This window comes from Gobius niger (genome assembly GCF_951799975.1).
Source record: "Gobius niger genome assembly, chromosome: 22".
NCBI classification, from domain to species: Eukaryota; Metazoa; Chordata; class Actinopteri; order Gobiiformes; family Gobiidae; genus Gobius; species Gobius niger.
This window is the reverse complement of record NC_136873.1, coordinates 6,030,337-6,044,930: the sequence shown is the minus strand read 5'-3', so window position 1 is coordinate 6,044,930 and position 14,594 is coordinate 6,030,337. Positions and strand designations below refer to the sequence as shown.

Here is a 14,594-nt window from a genome sequence, read left to right as displayed (position 1 = left end):
TTACTCAAAACTACGTGAACGTGCCAAGGCAACACTTCAGGCATGTTTTTGAGGGAATGACACTTGAAAGTCGATTTTGCATAATACCAAGATAAGAGTAAACAGCGCCCCCAATTTGGCGCTAGTGGTCAAAAGGTGTACTGCATCCATATTTACCATTGAGAATGAATTGTAATGGCTAAACACTTTACCACAAATGCAAAATAGCAAAGGGTAGAATTTTCCCCTCCATGTACACCAATAAAACATTTAGCCAAAGTTACATTTACTTGGGTCCTTACTGTTGAAGTTTCAAAGGACTTAACTGTCAAGACTACATTTCAGCACCATAAACACTCATGAGCATTAGGAATTGGATAAAAACATTTTATTTAAAAAAACATATGCTGTACATGTCACATTAAAATGTAAAATTCTGCTCCCGCCGCGTCACACAAAATCCTCGAGCAAAAAAAATCTTGGATAAAAGAGTTCTGTACAGAGTCCGTATCGAGTCTCACTGGGAGACTTTGGCGGCGAATTCCTTGACGACCGTCCCCTTCAGCTGAGCGATGGTGGCGATCCTCATCTGTTTGGAGGTGGAGTACTTCCCTTTGACGGCCTGCGGGACAGAACAGCGTCAGTCACAGAGCGGAGGGTTCACAGAGACGGCCCGTTTGACTCACCATGTGCTTCGTCTGGCCCTGGTTCACTTTCACCACGTTCTTGGCGATGTGGGCCATGACGGGCACCAGGCTGTCTTCAGTGTAGTTCATGTAGTGCGTCAGGGTGGCATCCTGCAAGACAAAGATCAGGGCCATTGTTGCTACTGTATGATATATAAACAAGTCACTTATAGAGATGTCAGGAAGTAAAAAGGCAAATCGTGTGTGAACGCATCTCCATTCCAGTAAACCAAGTGGATATTTAAGAAAGGAAACTGGACAGATGGCGCTAAACAGACTAAAATCCAGCACCACCACATTTTTTGTATTTCCAATAAACTCCTGGAGGAAATAGTCAAGAGGAATCGTATGAGTGTAATCAAATTGAATGCATTGAATTACTTTTAAAGCAGTACCGAGTAACTCTTCCCCCTAGAGGCCATAAGCGCAACTTCAGGTGTAGTAGAAAGTTGATTTTTTAACTTATGAATTGTCTTGGAGAGTAAATACTACACTGACAAAGGGAGAGAGGGATATTGACATCCAATTACACAATGGGAATAGTTTCACTCAAACCTGGCTGGAAATACTGTTTAAAGTGACGCTAGCCCGCAGTTAGCTTCTTCGTGATTCCATTAGTGTGTATTGGTGACTCCGGTCCGGTGGCAGTGAAGTTGCAAACATGGTTTTCTGGTCAGAGACACCAGGGGGAGATGAAAGACCCTCCAATCATCCCATAAACACTTGTATTTCCCCCACAGGGACCACGGGGAGGATTTATTAAGTAAACACGTTACTTAGTACTGCTTTAAAACCCAGCAGAAATGCCAATATTTTGCACAGTGGGACATAAAACCACTTTCAGGTGAGGTTACAAAAATGTACTTTGAGGTGTGTAATGTTTGAACTGGTTTATAACACTTATGCAACGCAGAATCGGAAAATGACATTTTTCCTAGTCCGGGGTAGGCAAGTTTGTGTCATGGACGGCTGATTTTCTTCATTGCCAAAACACCAAGGGCCGAAACTCACAATTGTAGCCCAAAGTAAAGCACCTTTTTTCTACAATTATAAGTTTTGCACTTAATATATGACCTAATGGGGTGTTTTGCTGGAAAATGTGAAAGTATTGATAGTATTTTCCACATTTTAGAGTCCTTTTCACGCATTTGGTCTCTGATTTATGAATAAATGTTTCTTCAAAATTCTCTTGGGGCCAAAGGTTTTATACTGGAGGGCCGGATTTGGCCACCGGGCCTGACGTTGCCTACCCCTGACGTAGTCAATACCTTCAGCAAAACGTGACCTTATTTTGCAAATCCAATGAGTTTGATTAAACACAAAATTGCCCAAATCAGCTAAGTAAACCGCTATGAGAACCCCAGCTTTAAAAGAAAAGCCCTGGCCAGAGGAGAGCATTTAAATACATGTACAGAGTAGTTTTCACTTATATTTTTTGGCATTTTACACTTTACTCTCAAACGTTTACTCAAGTAGCATTTCCTGGTACACTTTACTAGTTTAAAGCAGTACCAAGTCAACCTATACCCCTATAGGCCCATAAGCGCCACTGCAGGTGTCATAACATGTTGCATTTACTCTTAGTGTAAAATCTATGCTGACGAGACAAGAGGGATATTATACAATTACAAGATTCTTTCACTTAAACTTGGCTGTAAATACTGTTTAAGTGGCACTAGCCCACAGTTAGCTTCTTCGTGATTCTATTAGGTGTATGGGTGACTCCGACTGTGGTTCTGTCCAGACACCAATCATCCTGTTAACACTTTTATTACCCCAGAGGGACTACGGAAAGGATTTATTAAGGTAAACAGGTTACTTAGCTCTGCTTTAAGTACAATTTCAAAGCTCTATTTTTTTTAGCTACTCTACCCAACTGGTGCTTTATGGACAAACATTTAATACATTTTTTTTAAACCAATGAAACTACAGAATGAGCAGATTTAGTTCTAATCTATAGAGACATTTGTAGCAGTTTGTCAGGTCGTTTTTAAACAAATCCAACCCATTGTGATGCCATTGCCTCGGGCCTCCTTTGAGAACCCCCCACTGACGGTCACGTACGCACCCATTCTCCGGCGTCCAGGATCTTGATGGTGAGAGCGAGCGCCGCACTGGCCACCATGGAGGGAGGGAAGTGCACCATGTCGTAGTCCACCATGGTCAGCTCCAGCAGATACTTGGCCAGCGTGTGCTGCTCCGCCGTCACCTGGGCACCAGATCACAGGTTTAGACTTTAAATTACTATTAAGACCTTCATTTTGGCACAATTAATCTGACTTTTAAAGCTCAACGTAGGGCTGCTCGATTATTGAAAAAATAATCACGATTTGTCATAATTGAAATCACGATTATTCAAACGATTATTTGCCTTTTAAAAAATCCAGCAAAAAATTTACAAAAATCCAGCAGAAAAAGACAAAAATCCATTTAAAAAAGAGACAAAAATCCATTTAAAAAAGTGACAAAAATCCAGCAGAAAAAAGACAAAAATCCATTTAAAAAGTGACAAAAATCCATTTTAAAAAAAAAAGACAAAAATCCATTTTTAAAAAAAAGACAAAAATCCATTTAAAAAAAAAGACAAAAATCCATTTAAAAAGACAAAAATCCATTTAAAAAAAAAGACAAATCCATTTAAAAAAAGACAAAAATCCAGCAGAAAAAAGACAAAAATCCAGCAGAAAAAAGACAAAAATCCAGCAGAAAAAAGACAAAAATCCAGCAGAAAAAAGACAAAAATCCAGCAGAAAAAGTGACAAAAATCCAGCAGAAAAAGTGACAAAAATCCAGCAGAAAAAGTGACAAAAATCCATCAAAAAAGTGACAAAAATCCAGCAAAAAAAGACAAAAATCCAGCAGAAAAGACAAAAATCCATCAAAAAAGTGACAAAAATCCAAAAAGTAAAAATTAGAAGAAAAAAAATTTAAAAAATAAATTGAAAAAGAAAAAACTTCCACTTGTATAGTACCTCATGGATCTTGGACGCCCTCCTGAGGAACTGCAGGGGAAGTGGCCGGCCCAGCTTGAACTTCAGCACCTTCAGGATGTTCCTCTCCATCTCGCGGATCTGAGCGGAGGTGTAGGCGTTGTCCGTCACGAAGGCAAAGTCCGAGATCTCGGGGGGATACATCTCCTCGTATTTGGCGGCCAGGAACATGGCGGTCACCCCGACCAGCTGCAGCTGCTTCTTGGGCACCGGGTTGTCCTGCAGGAGACAGAAGATGGGTGGATTTAGGGGAGAGTCGACAGCCATTTTACATTATGGAGGAAATTTGTTACGCAGTATTAAACCAAGAACCAGTCATTAATAAATCAAACTTATAGAATTTGTGTTTGGATTAGGTTAAACGATACGACAATTTTATGCACTTGGTAAACGTTGACTTTTAAACGGAGATGTTGAGCTGTTAAAGATGGGAAAAGTGGTTCTATAGTAGGGCTGAAACTACTAAAAAAGTTGTCAACTATTTCAGTAATCAATTAATCATTTTCAAGCAAACACAGACTAAAATAGAGCAAAAAAAAGACATTACAATTATGTATTTTTGATGAAAACCTACTTTGTTTTTAAAGTTAGGGTCTATAGTGTTTGGACGAGACAGACGGATATTAATGAAATGTATAATGACAATCAGAAAGCAGAATTAGAACAAAGCCTCCTACAAAACGTCTTTTAGTTTACTCCATCAACATGTCCTCAAGCGGCGCCACTTTAGCTTACGTGATAAAATATAGACAATTTCCATGCACCTTTCAGGCAATCGTTTACCAAAATAATTACTTGCAGCCCTATTCTATAGACACAGCCTTGTTTACAGTCAAGACCATCTACTGGTATTTGACAGACATGTAAATGAAATAGTTTGCTCTCCTTAATATATGACCCATTTGTTCCTATTGTGTAATGTAACTTTGAATGTTCAGTTTATTGTTGCACCAATTTAACTCAAAGCTGAAATGAGGAATGGACACCTTTGGGAGCAGTGTACAATTTCAGCAAACACACAAAAGCACTTGCTGCAATCAGTGTTAATGTCGACTAAAATATTTAGTCTTAATTTTAGTCAGTGATATTGACTAAAATTGGACTAAAACTAAATCAAAAGTTTCTCATGAGACTAAAACTGACTAAAAAGTCCAGATATTTTAGTCGACTAAAATAAGACTAAATAAAAATGAAAAGGAGAGACTAAAATCAGCCAAACTTCTATTGAGCGTCTGAAAGAGCCTCAGATCATGTAAATTCTCTGCTAAAGGATCAGCTCTGAGCTTTGTTCATGTGGAGCAGCTCCATGAAGCAGAGGAACAAGATTAAATATGATTATAATGAATATGATCAATGCAAAGTTGACTAAAATTACATTACATTTTAGTCAAAAACTAAGACTAAAACAAAAATTAATACTGGCTCCATTAATAAGGAAAAGTTGGTCAATTTTCCCTCAAAAGTGACGTTTCCAGTTTGAACCATAGACATTTAAGATAATCCTTTATTGATTAGAGAAATTCACTTGTTACAGTCGGCGTTCAAGATGATCAGTTAATAAAGTGCAGCTGATACAGACATAACAGAGCAGCCTGGTTCCTTTAATTGTGTCCCTTTTAACTCCAGTGTAATCACAGGAGTAATCGAGCTCTAGGAAGTTTAAGAGGCACAAGGCTTTACATTCGTTTAGAACGAGTCTAAAGCCCAATGCTAAGCAAAACTAGCCTGTTCTGCCGCCACTATATGGAGACACTACAGCGTCGTCATGAATCTCTGCTACATTGGTTTTAACAAATGTTCATGCTGAAGGCCTTAATATGGCACAAACTATTGGGAACTAAGATTAACACTAGCATTTATTTAATTTTAATTAAATGAGTGAGTAAAGTTTGAACACTGTTACCTGGATGAAGCGGTCGATGATGGCCACAGTCATGTACATGGTCTCCTGCAGCAGTCTGAACTTGATGCTCACTTGAACCAGCCAGTCCATGAGGATCGCTCGCATGTTGCCCGTCACCTCCTGTCCCTGCAGGAAGTCCGGCCTGACATTCTGCTCAACCTGGGAAATCACGTTTACATTAGCAGATTTAATCCCCTCTAAAAACCGTGTACAAGTCAAGATTTACAGGCATTCTGGGCTGGTGACTCACCTCGAGCGAGCGCAGATACTTGTAGATATCCTTCACGTAGTCGCTGCAGAGCATGGGGTTGTTGTAGTCGTCGGCGTCCACGTCCCGCACGGCCGTGTGCAGCAGGACGCCGGAAAAGGCCTGGCACAGGTCGGCCGGCTCGCAGCCAGAGGTCTCCATCGGGGTGGGAGAGCTCGGCTCCGGGACGGCCTGCACGGGGAGTCAAGAGGATCATTCTCATGGTGGTTTGAATTGAGGAAATGTATCTTGTTTTGAGCGGTTTTCACTCATTTAGACACTTTTCCTGATCGGACGAAGTTTGCTTTGCTTGTTTGAGGACATTTCCGACCAGTTCTCGGGTAAATCTCGCTTGAAATAAGTAAATTTGCCAATGAGATACGATTGCGATTACAACAGTAAAATACAAAATTAGCATAATCGCAAAAAATCGATTATAATTCTTTTTTTTTTTTCACTTTTTATTATTTTTAAATAATTTTTTTGCTGGATTTGTCACTTTTTTGCTGGATTTCTCTTTTGCTGGATTTCTCTTTTTTTGACGGATTTTTTTTCTTTTTAATGGATTTGTCACTTTTTTTGCTGGATTTGTCACTTTGACAGATTTGTCTTTTTTTGATGGATTTTTTTCATTTTTTTAATGGATTTGTCACTTTTTTGCTGGTTGTCATTTTTTGATCAATTATGACAAAAATAATCGTGATTATTATTTTTTCAATAATCGAGCAGCCCTATCGAAACGAGTCAGAAACATCTCAGAACAAGTGAATTAATCTAGGACAAATGCCCAAGAACGTCTTAACTAGTCAAAACAACTAAAATCTGGATTATTATGCTCAAATTGAGATGTTTATACTGATCTAGTTAAACACTTTTTGCAGTGTGTGATGGAGAATTGCGATTGAATGACTATGGAACGTTTACATATCTTCTCTGCAAAATTGAAAAGTATAATGTATTTAACAGGTTTATTGACGAAACCTAGATTATAGTTGCAGATTTTAAACATAATAGTTCGAGAGATTACATGTCCTGCCCAAAGATGAGCTTTGAACATCTCGTCCCTCACCTTGACCTCCGGCTCCTTCTGGACCTCCGGCTCTTTCTGGACGGCAGGAACATTGGCCGCCTTTGTCGTCGCCCGGGTCACCACTTTCTTGGCAGGTTCCGCCTTTGCCTGAACATCGACACGATTGTAGATTCAAACACAAACAAGATGCTTTAAAATATAACACAAATTTCGGAAGTTTTAAAAAAAAGATGGGATTGACTTGAGACAAAACGGACCCAATAAAGACCCTTTTCTTAACGGAGGGCCAGTTTTTTTTCATTGTAAAAAAGACAGAGGGCTGAAGTCGGCAATGCTAGGCCAAAGTAAAGCACTACAATGGAGAAACCACCATCTTAAATGAGATAAATGACTTAAAATTGCTTGAATAAAGGTTGACTAATCGAAGATAAAGATACAAATGCTGATGCCAATGGAACAAACATAAAACCCACTTTGAAAACTTCTTCCATTGGCGATAAGATCCAAGACCAGACCAAATCTATTCAAAACTTTAGATTCAATCTCTTAATTCAAGTAGGTTTCTGTCATTTCTTCCTTCAAATTATTCTTCCAGTGCACTTTCTATGCCGGAGTTGTTCATATATGACCTAACTGGGTGCATTAACAGTATTTCTCCCATTTAACCCTAAAAATGTTAAAGTACTTTCTGATTTGTGTCATGTTTCTCAAAATCATCTTGAGGCAGGGCTGGGACTGAAAACCAGCCCTGGACTCTGACCAGCCTGGCCCAAATCAGCGTAATTGTGACACTTCCACAAATAGATATTTTAACCTCTAACCGCCCGCTGTAACATTAACGAGTGCATTTTCCCCAGTTCGCCTTTTTATCATTATTTTTTTGATTGGTATCAGCAAAAACGGGAAAGGTGGTCGTAGAAACAGAAGCAAAATCATTCATATAAATAACAGTGGTCCCAAAAGTGACCCTTGTGGTGCACCATACTCCACGTAAATTCTTTTAGATTGTTTTTATACCGGGCTTTACCCAAATCTAAAAGCTTCGACTGGAGAACAATGTAAAGCCTCATTTGAAAGCTAAGACACACAAAATTGATGGAAACTTTTCGTCACGTCGCCACATTTGTCATGAATTTGTCGCATTTGTCACGTTTGTTGAATTTGTCGCATTTGTCACTTGTTGAATTTTTGTTGAAATTGTGTCACTTTTGTTGAAATTTGTCACTTTTGTTGAAATTTGTCACTTTTGTTGAAATTTTGTTGAAATTGTGTCGCATTTTTGTTGAAATTATCACATTGTTGTTGAAATTTGTCACCTTTTTGTCACATTTGTAATTATTTTTTCTATCATTTTTTGTTTTTGTCTGTTTTTCTCATGTTTTCTTCCTCTTTTTCGCGCCATTTTGATGCTTTTCTTTTTAGCTTTTAGATTTGGGTAAAGCTCGGTGAGGCGGTGGCCCCTCTGTGCTCTTCCAGAATGGACATATGGCCATTCCGCCCCCGTCTTGAGGGGCCAGAGGTTCTGTGCTGGAGGGCCGGATTTGGCCCCCGGGCCGGACGTTGCTTACCCCTGCCCTAGTATAAGCATTTGCAGCTTGTGGTTTTGCAGGAAAGGATCTGTGGTCCGGCTCATCCAAGTTAAACCACTGAGGGGAAGCTGGTTTGGTAAAGGCTTGGACTAACTCAAAAAGTAGATCCCTATCCCGGCCATTTTAGCCCACACTAAAAACATAACACATGGATCATTTCTGCAGTATTCTCTGGCCAAATGAAAAACCTGCATACCCTACACAGGAAGTACATGTTTAGATTTTCAGAAACTTCAAGAGGTTACCTTTTGGACTCCCTTCTCGGGGATGTTCCCAATCTCTCCCAGGGCGGCTCTCGGTTTGAGGGCCAAGCGTTGAGCGTTTTGTCCGGGCTTCACGGCCATCTCAGATCTGGTGGAGCCCAGGCGGTTCTGGAGGAATAAACGTGGGAGAAACGCATTAATACAAGAGCAGGTTAGTTCGACTCCAAGTGGGAATGAAGCCAATACTTTAGGTGCATAGAGGACGATGCAGAAAACGCATGAAAAAATGAAATGTAGCAGGATTTAAATAAAGTAAAGTAAAAAACGTAGGGAAATTGAACTCAGCATGATGGTGAGTGGGCTAGCTAGGCACGAGCGCACTGCACGAGCTCAGTCGGCCATTCTAAACTAAATCTATGAGGGAAAAACACGCACTGAAAGCTTAAAATGAGAGCCTTACGAAGCGCGTGCAGCAAAAAGAAGCTCAAACAAACACAGTTACTTACGCGGGTAACGCGGAGAGCAGCCATTGTACTAGTCTAGTCGCTCACAAGCGCAGAAGTGGTTTAAAAAACGAGCAGGACGTGCAGAGTTTGTGACGCACAAAGAAGGAAGAGCCGGAGTTTAAATCCTCGCTCGGCGCGCTCTGATTGGCTGCCGTCGTACAGCAGGGCGACGCTGATTGGCCGAGCGCGGCTGTTTCGAATGCCGTTGCCCGGACAATCAAGTCAGCTGTGGGCTGTGACGTCACTTCCCTTTTCCGGTGTCCTGCTTTTAATTATTATTATTTATTATTATATTTTATTTCTAATTATTTTTTTAAAAGTAGTTCTGTGTGTGTATTAACTAAAGTTTTATGTTTTGAAAATGTGATAAATATTTTTCGTGGATAGTTGGTAAACGGTGGACTTTCATCATCCAATCAGAGACGTATTAACCTCTTACCACGCGCCTAAACCGAATGCATGACGTCCTCTTTGGCTATAGGCCTGTGTAACACCTCATTTGAAAGCTAAGACCCGCAAAACTTATCTTTTTCCTCGCGTTGTTGCTGTGTTGTGTCACCTTTTGAATTTTTGTCACGTTTTTGTTGAATTTTTGTCATTTTTTGATTGAGTTTTTGTCAATTTTTGGTTGAGTTTTTGTCACATATTTGTTGAGTTTTTGTCACTTTTTTGTTGCGTTTTTGTCACATCTTTGTTGAATTTTTGTCAAATTTTTGTTTAGTTTTTGTCACATTTTGAAAAATTTTGAGTCACTTGTTGGTTGAGTTTTTGTCACATTTTTGTTGAGTTTTTGTCACATTTTTGTTGAGTTTTTGTCATTTTTTGGTTGAATTCTTGTCAAATTTTTGTTCAGTTTTTGTCACATTTAAAAAAAAATTTAGTCACTTGTTTGTTGAGTTTTTGTCATTTTTTTTTGTTGAGTTTTTGTCATTTTTTTGTAGAGTTTTTGTCACATTTTTGTTGAGTTTTTGTCACATTTTTGTTGAGTTTTTGTCATTTTTTTGTCACATTTTTGTTGAATTTTTGTCACATTTTTGTTTAATTTTTGTCACATTTTTGTTTAATTTTTGTCACATTTTTGTTGATTTTTTGTCACTTTTTGGTTGAATTTTTGTCACATTTTTTGTTGAGTTTTTGTTACTTTTTTGTCGAGTTTTTGTCATTTTTTTGTCGAGTTTTTGTTACTTTTTTGTCGAGTTTTTGTCATTTTTTTGTTGAGTTTTTGTCACATCTTTGTTCAGTTTTTGTCACATTTTTAAAATTTTTGAGTCACTTGTTGGTTGACTTCTTGTCACATCATTGCTGAATTTTTGTCACATATTTGTTGAATTTTTGTCACTTTTTGGTTGAATTTTTGTCAAATTTTTGTTCAGTTTTTGTCACATTTTTGTTGCGTTTACATCCTTGTTTTCTTCTCATTTCTTTGTGGCTGTTTTGGTACTTTTTTCCCAATAAGCTTTTTGATTGGGGTAAAGCCAAACTGGAGAAAATGTGATCCGTTCAAGTGGGAGTTAAGAGGTTAAAGGTTATGGTTAGCGGCTTGGGCAGGGTCAGGGTTGAGCTGATTGGTTGATATATATATGACGTTTCACTCTCATGACTTGTGACTGGTTGATCTATACCAACTATCCTAGGAAAAGTATTTTTCGCCATTTATTTAGCAAGGGGGACTCGGAAAATGTCTGATTTCTCAATAAAATGTATGGATTTCACAGTCTTTTCGCCTGGTTTGGAATGGAATTACTAAAAATCGATACGTGATCATTTCTAAATAATTGGCTGCACAAAAAAAGTTGAAACCTCCATGCAATTTTACTTAAAGAGCGAAAACGTAATCATTAAATTCAAAGTATGGAGTAAGTAGAGTAAAGTATAGCCAAACTTTTCAGACATGCTCAGGGGCGGTGATGTTTGTAGACCAGTAGAGGGCGATGTTGCACAGCAGGCTCCCCCTCACTTCTCTGGAGAAAAATACTACATGGAGGTTGTAATGGTAGATTGTAACAACTGTTTGCCTGTAACTCTTTTACTCTTGCATGACTTTCCACCAGTGTTGGAAAGTACAAGTCAAAATCTACTTTTTCAATCTTTCCCTCATGTTATTCTGTCATTCCCTCATTAAAAACATGCCTGAAGTGTTGCCTTGGCACATTCACGTATTTCTGAGTAATCTGTAAAAACTCTGATGGCGGCCATTTTAGGGATAGGTTTGCCTGAGTCCTCCTAGGAACGCCCCCACCTCCTGGAGACGCCTCCGAGCTTTCGTCACCAGCCGAGTAACCAACCACGTGGGCGTGTCGGAAAGGCTCAGAGGTTCTTAAAGAGACATTGGCCTATTTCAAGACATTCACTACAGCCATTTTGAGAGAGACATTTTATACAAGGCAGTTATTCTAATTTACTGCATTTACAGACCAACAGAAGGTTTGGTCATCATTGTGGTGCGATATAGACTGGTGCTATGGGACTGAAAAAAGCAGAATACCCCCTCTTTAAGACACAGTGTTTTCAAGGTAATGCCTTCACTACAAAAAGTAAATATCAAGCATTGGCTTAAATGACTTTAAATGTATCTTGTTTTGAGCGGTTTTCACTAATTTAGACGCTTTTCCTGATCGGACCGAGTTTGCTTTGCTTGTTTGAGGACATTTCAGACCAGTTCTAGGGTCAATCTCGCTTGAAATAAGAAAGTAAAATCGCCAATGAGACAAGACCAACTTTCTTACCCCACAGTTTCAAGATAAATAAAAGCGGAGACAGGACACAGCCTTGTGGTGAGCCCAGTGGACTTGCACCAGATAAATGGGGGATTTCCAGAAGAAAAAGACCTGAAATAAGGACGAAATGTATCGAAACGAGTCAGAAACATCTCAGAACAAGTGAAATAATCTCAAATCATTCATATGGTTTGACAAAAAAAATAAATAATGATCCCAAAGCTATAGGCAAAATGGACTGGTCTGCAGTGCAAGTGTAAAATAAAGTCAAAACCTATGTTGAAGCCATAACTCCTTTGGATACAACCATCTTGTAATATGTATAGCCGAGTATGAATCACTTTCTATTCCCTTTACAATTCACATGCATATTCTGAGGCTTTTACATGTGCAGCTGTCAGAGGAGCTTCATGTGCAAATGAAATGTATTTTTATCCTGTTCGCAGGTCAAGTCTCAGCAGGAAGAATGAGCGAGTTGCTGTGAAGGCTGGGAGCGGTGTTCTTCTGACAAGCGACAGCCAAGGCCGTGGGAACCCAGGGTGCTGAGGGCGCTGCAGCACCCCCCCGGTGGATAGTTTGTGAACTGCAGGCAATATTAATCCCTTAACTCCCACCTGAACCGAGCACATTTTCTCCAGCTTTACCCCAGTCCAAAAGCTTCTGGAAAAAAGGTGTGAAAATAGCAACAAAACTGAGACGAAAACAAGGATGGAAATGTGAAAAAAGTGAGAAAACATTGACGAAAAAGTGGCAAAAAAATGGACAAAAATTGGACAAAAATTGGACAAAAAAGTGAGAAAAAATGTACAAAAAAGTGATAAGAATTTGACAAAAAAGTGAGATAAATTTGACGAAAAAGGGATCAAAAAATGTACAAAAAATTGACAAAAAAGTGAGAAAAATTTGACGAAAAATTGCGAATAATTTGACGAAAAAGTGACAAATAATTTACAAAAAAGGACGAAAAAGTGACAAAAAATGGACAAAAATTAGACAAAAAAGTGAGAAAAAATGGACAAAAAAGTGATAAGAATTTGACAAAAAAGTGAGATAAATTTGACGAAAAAGGGATCAAAAAATGTACAAAAAATTGACAAAAAAGTGAGAAAAATTTGACGAAAAATTGCGAATAATTTGACGAAAAAGTGACAAATAATTTACAAAAAAGGACGAAAAAGTGACAAAAAATGGACAAAAATTTGACAAAAAAGTGAGAAAAAATGGACAAAAAAGGACGAGAAAGTGATGAGAATTTGACCAAAAAATGCAAATAATTTGACAAAAAAGTGACAAAAATTTGACAAAAAAGTGAGAAAAAAATGGACAAAAAGCGATAAGAATTTGACCAAAAAATGTGAATAATTTGACGAAAAAGTGACATTTTTTTTTACAAAAAGTGAAAAAAAATTGCCGAAAAAATGCGAATAATTTGCCGAAAAAGTGACAAAAATGTTCACAAAAAGTGACAAAAATTGACAAAAAAGGACGAGAAAGTGATGAGAATTTGACAAAAAAATTACAAAAAATTTACAAAAAAATTACTAAAAATTTACTAAAAAATTACAAAAAATTGTCAAAAAAATGCGAAAAATTTGACAAATAAGTGACAAACAATTCACAAAAATTTGACAAAAATGAGACGACTGCCCAACAAAAAAAAGTGCTGGAAAAAAATCTGTAGTTTTGTAGATCTTAGCTTTCAAATGAGGCGTTACACTGGCCTACAGGATTTGGGTAAAGCTGAACTGGAGAAAACGCTCTCGGTTCAGGCGGGAGTTAAGAGGTTAATAAATAGGATTCATGCACAGAAAAAGTATTTTGGGGGTCAATTCTGTCCCTCAGCGCCTCCTAACTAAAATATCTTCCCACGGCTCTGGCGACAGCATAGAAGTGAAGAAGAGAAGAAGTCAGAGAAGTTGTGCTACGCTCAAAGGACATTTTAGATCATTTCATCGGCCCACTAAAGCACTGGGATCTACCACAGAAATAATTACGTTTAAAGCAAAATAAATGGTAGAATTTGGAGCCTGATGTCGTAAACCTCAGTGTTCCTCACAGTCTCTACACTTGGACGTATGTTATCAGCCACATGTTGATTTAGGCTCGTGTTCCCGGGAGGAAGGAGGTCTCATGCTCTTACGTAAACGCTCATAAACATGTCCCTGGCATGTTCAGGTGGGCGACGCAAGAGGCGCGTTAGACCAGAGTGGAAATAAGCACAAAGACAGAGCTGAGCCAGGATTGTGCAATCTGACTGAGGATGTATTTGTTCATTTCTGTTGTAAAATACATGAGGAATCTGAAACCAGAGGTGGGTAGAGTAGCCAAACATCAACTCAAGTAAGAGTAGTGTTGCTTTACAATAATTTTACTCAAGTAGAAGTAAAATGTTGTGGCCCAAACCAAAAACTAGGAGAAAATTTCACGTGAGTACTTACTGAGTAACTGTTCGAGTGTAAACGTTTGATTTATGTTGGAGTATTGACATAAACTATGAAGAAACAAAACATGAAATAATGCAAATAATGTAATATTTTCAAGAAAGTACCATAAAAAAAAGTCTAAATTATGTAGAATGACTAGAACAAAACAACAAATATGTACTTTTTCTTGTCAAAATGAGGATTTGTCACTTAAGGATTTACTCACAAGGGCACAAATGACTATTTCTGTTATTTTCCTTTTCAAATGACCCAAGTTGCAACATGATGGCCACTGTGCAGAAAAACAACCAGTGAGAATGA

The 14,594-nt window shown here is 38.4% G+C and overlaps 1 protein-coding gene across 1 annotated transcript; it reads right to left on the bottom strand.

Moving 5' to 3' along the window:
- Positions 1–437: 437 nt before the first annotated feature.
- On the bottom strand, positions 438–9,175 carry ccnb1 (cyclin B1). Its single transcript, XM_079581061.1, has 9 exons — positions 9,134–9,175; positions 8,670–8,795; positions 6,875–6,982; positions 5,809–5,997; positions 5,559–5,717; positions 3,638–3,874; positions 2,734–2,874; positions 666–776; positions 438–601 (listed from the first exon to the last, which is right to left on the bottom strand). The coding sequence occupies exons 1-9, from the start codon at positions 9,155–9,157 to the stop codon at positions 497–499; spliced, it is 1,200 nt and encodes a 399-aa protein (XP_079437187.1). The 5' UTR covers positions 9,158–9,175; the 3' UTR covers positions 438–496.
- Positions 9,176–14,594: the final 5,419 nt, after the last annotated feature.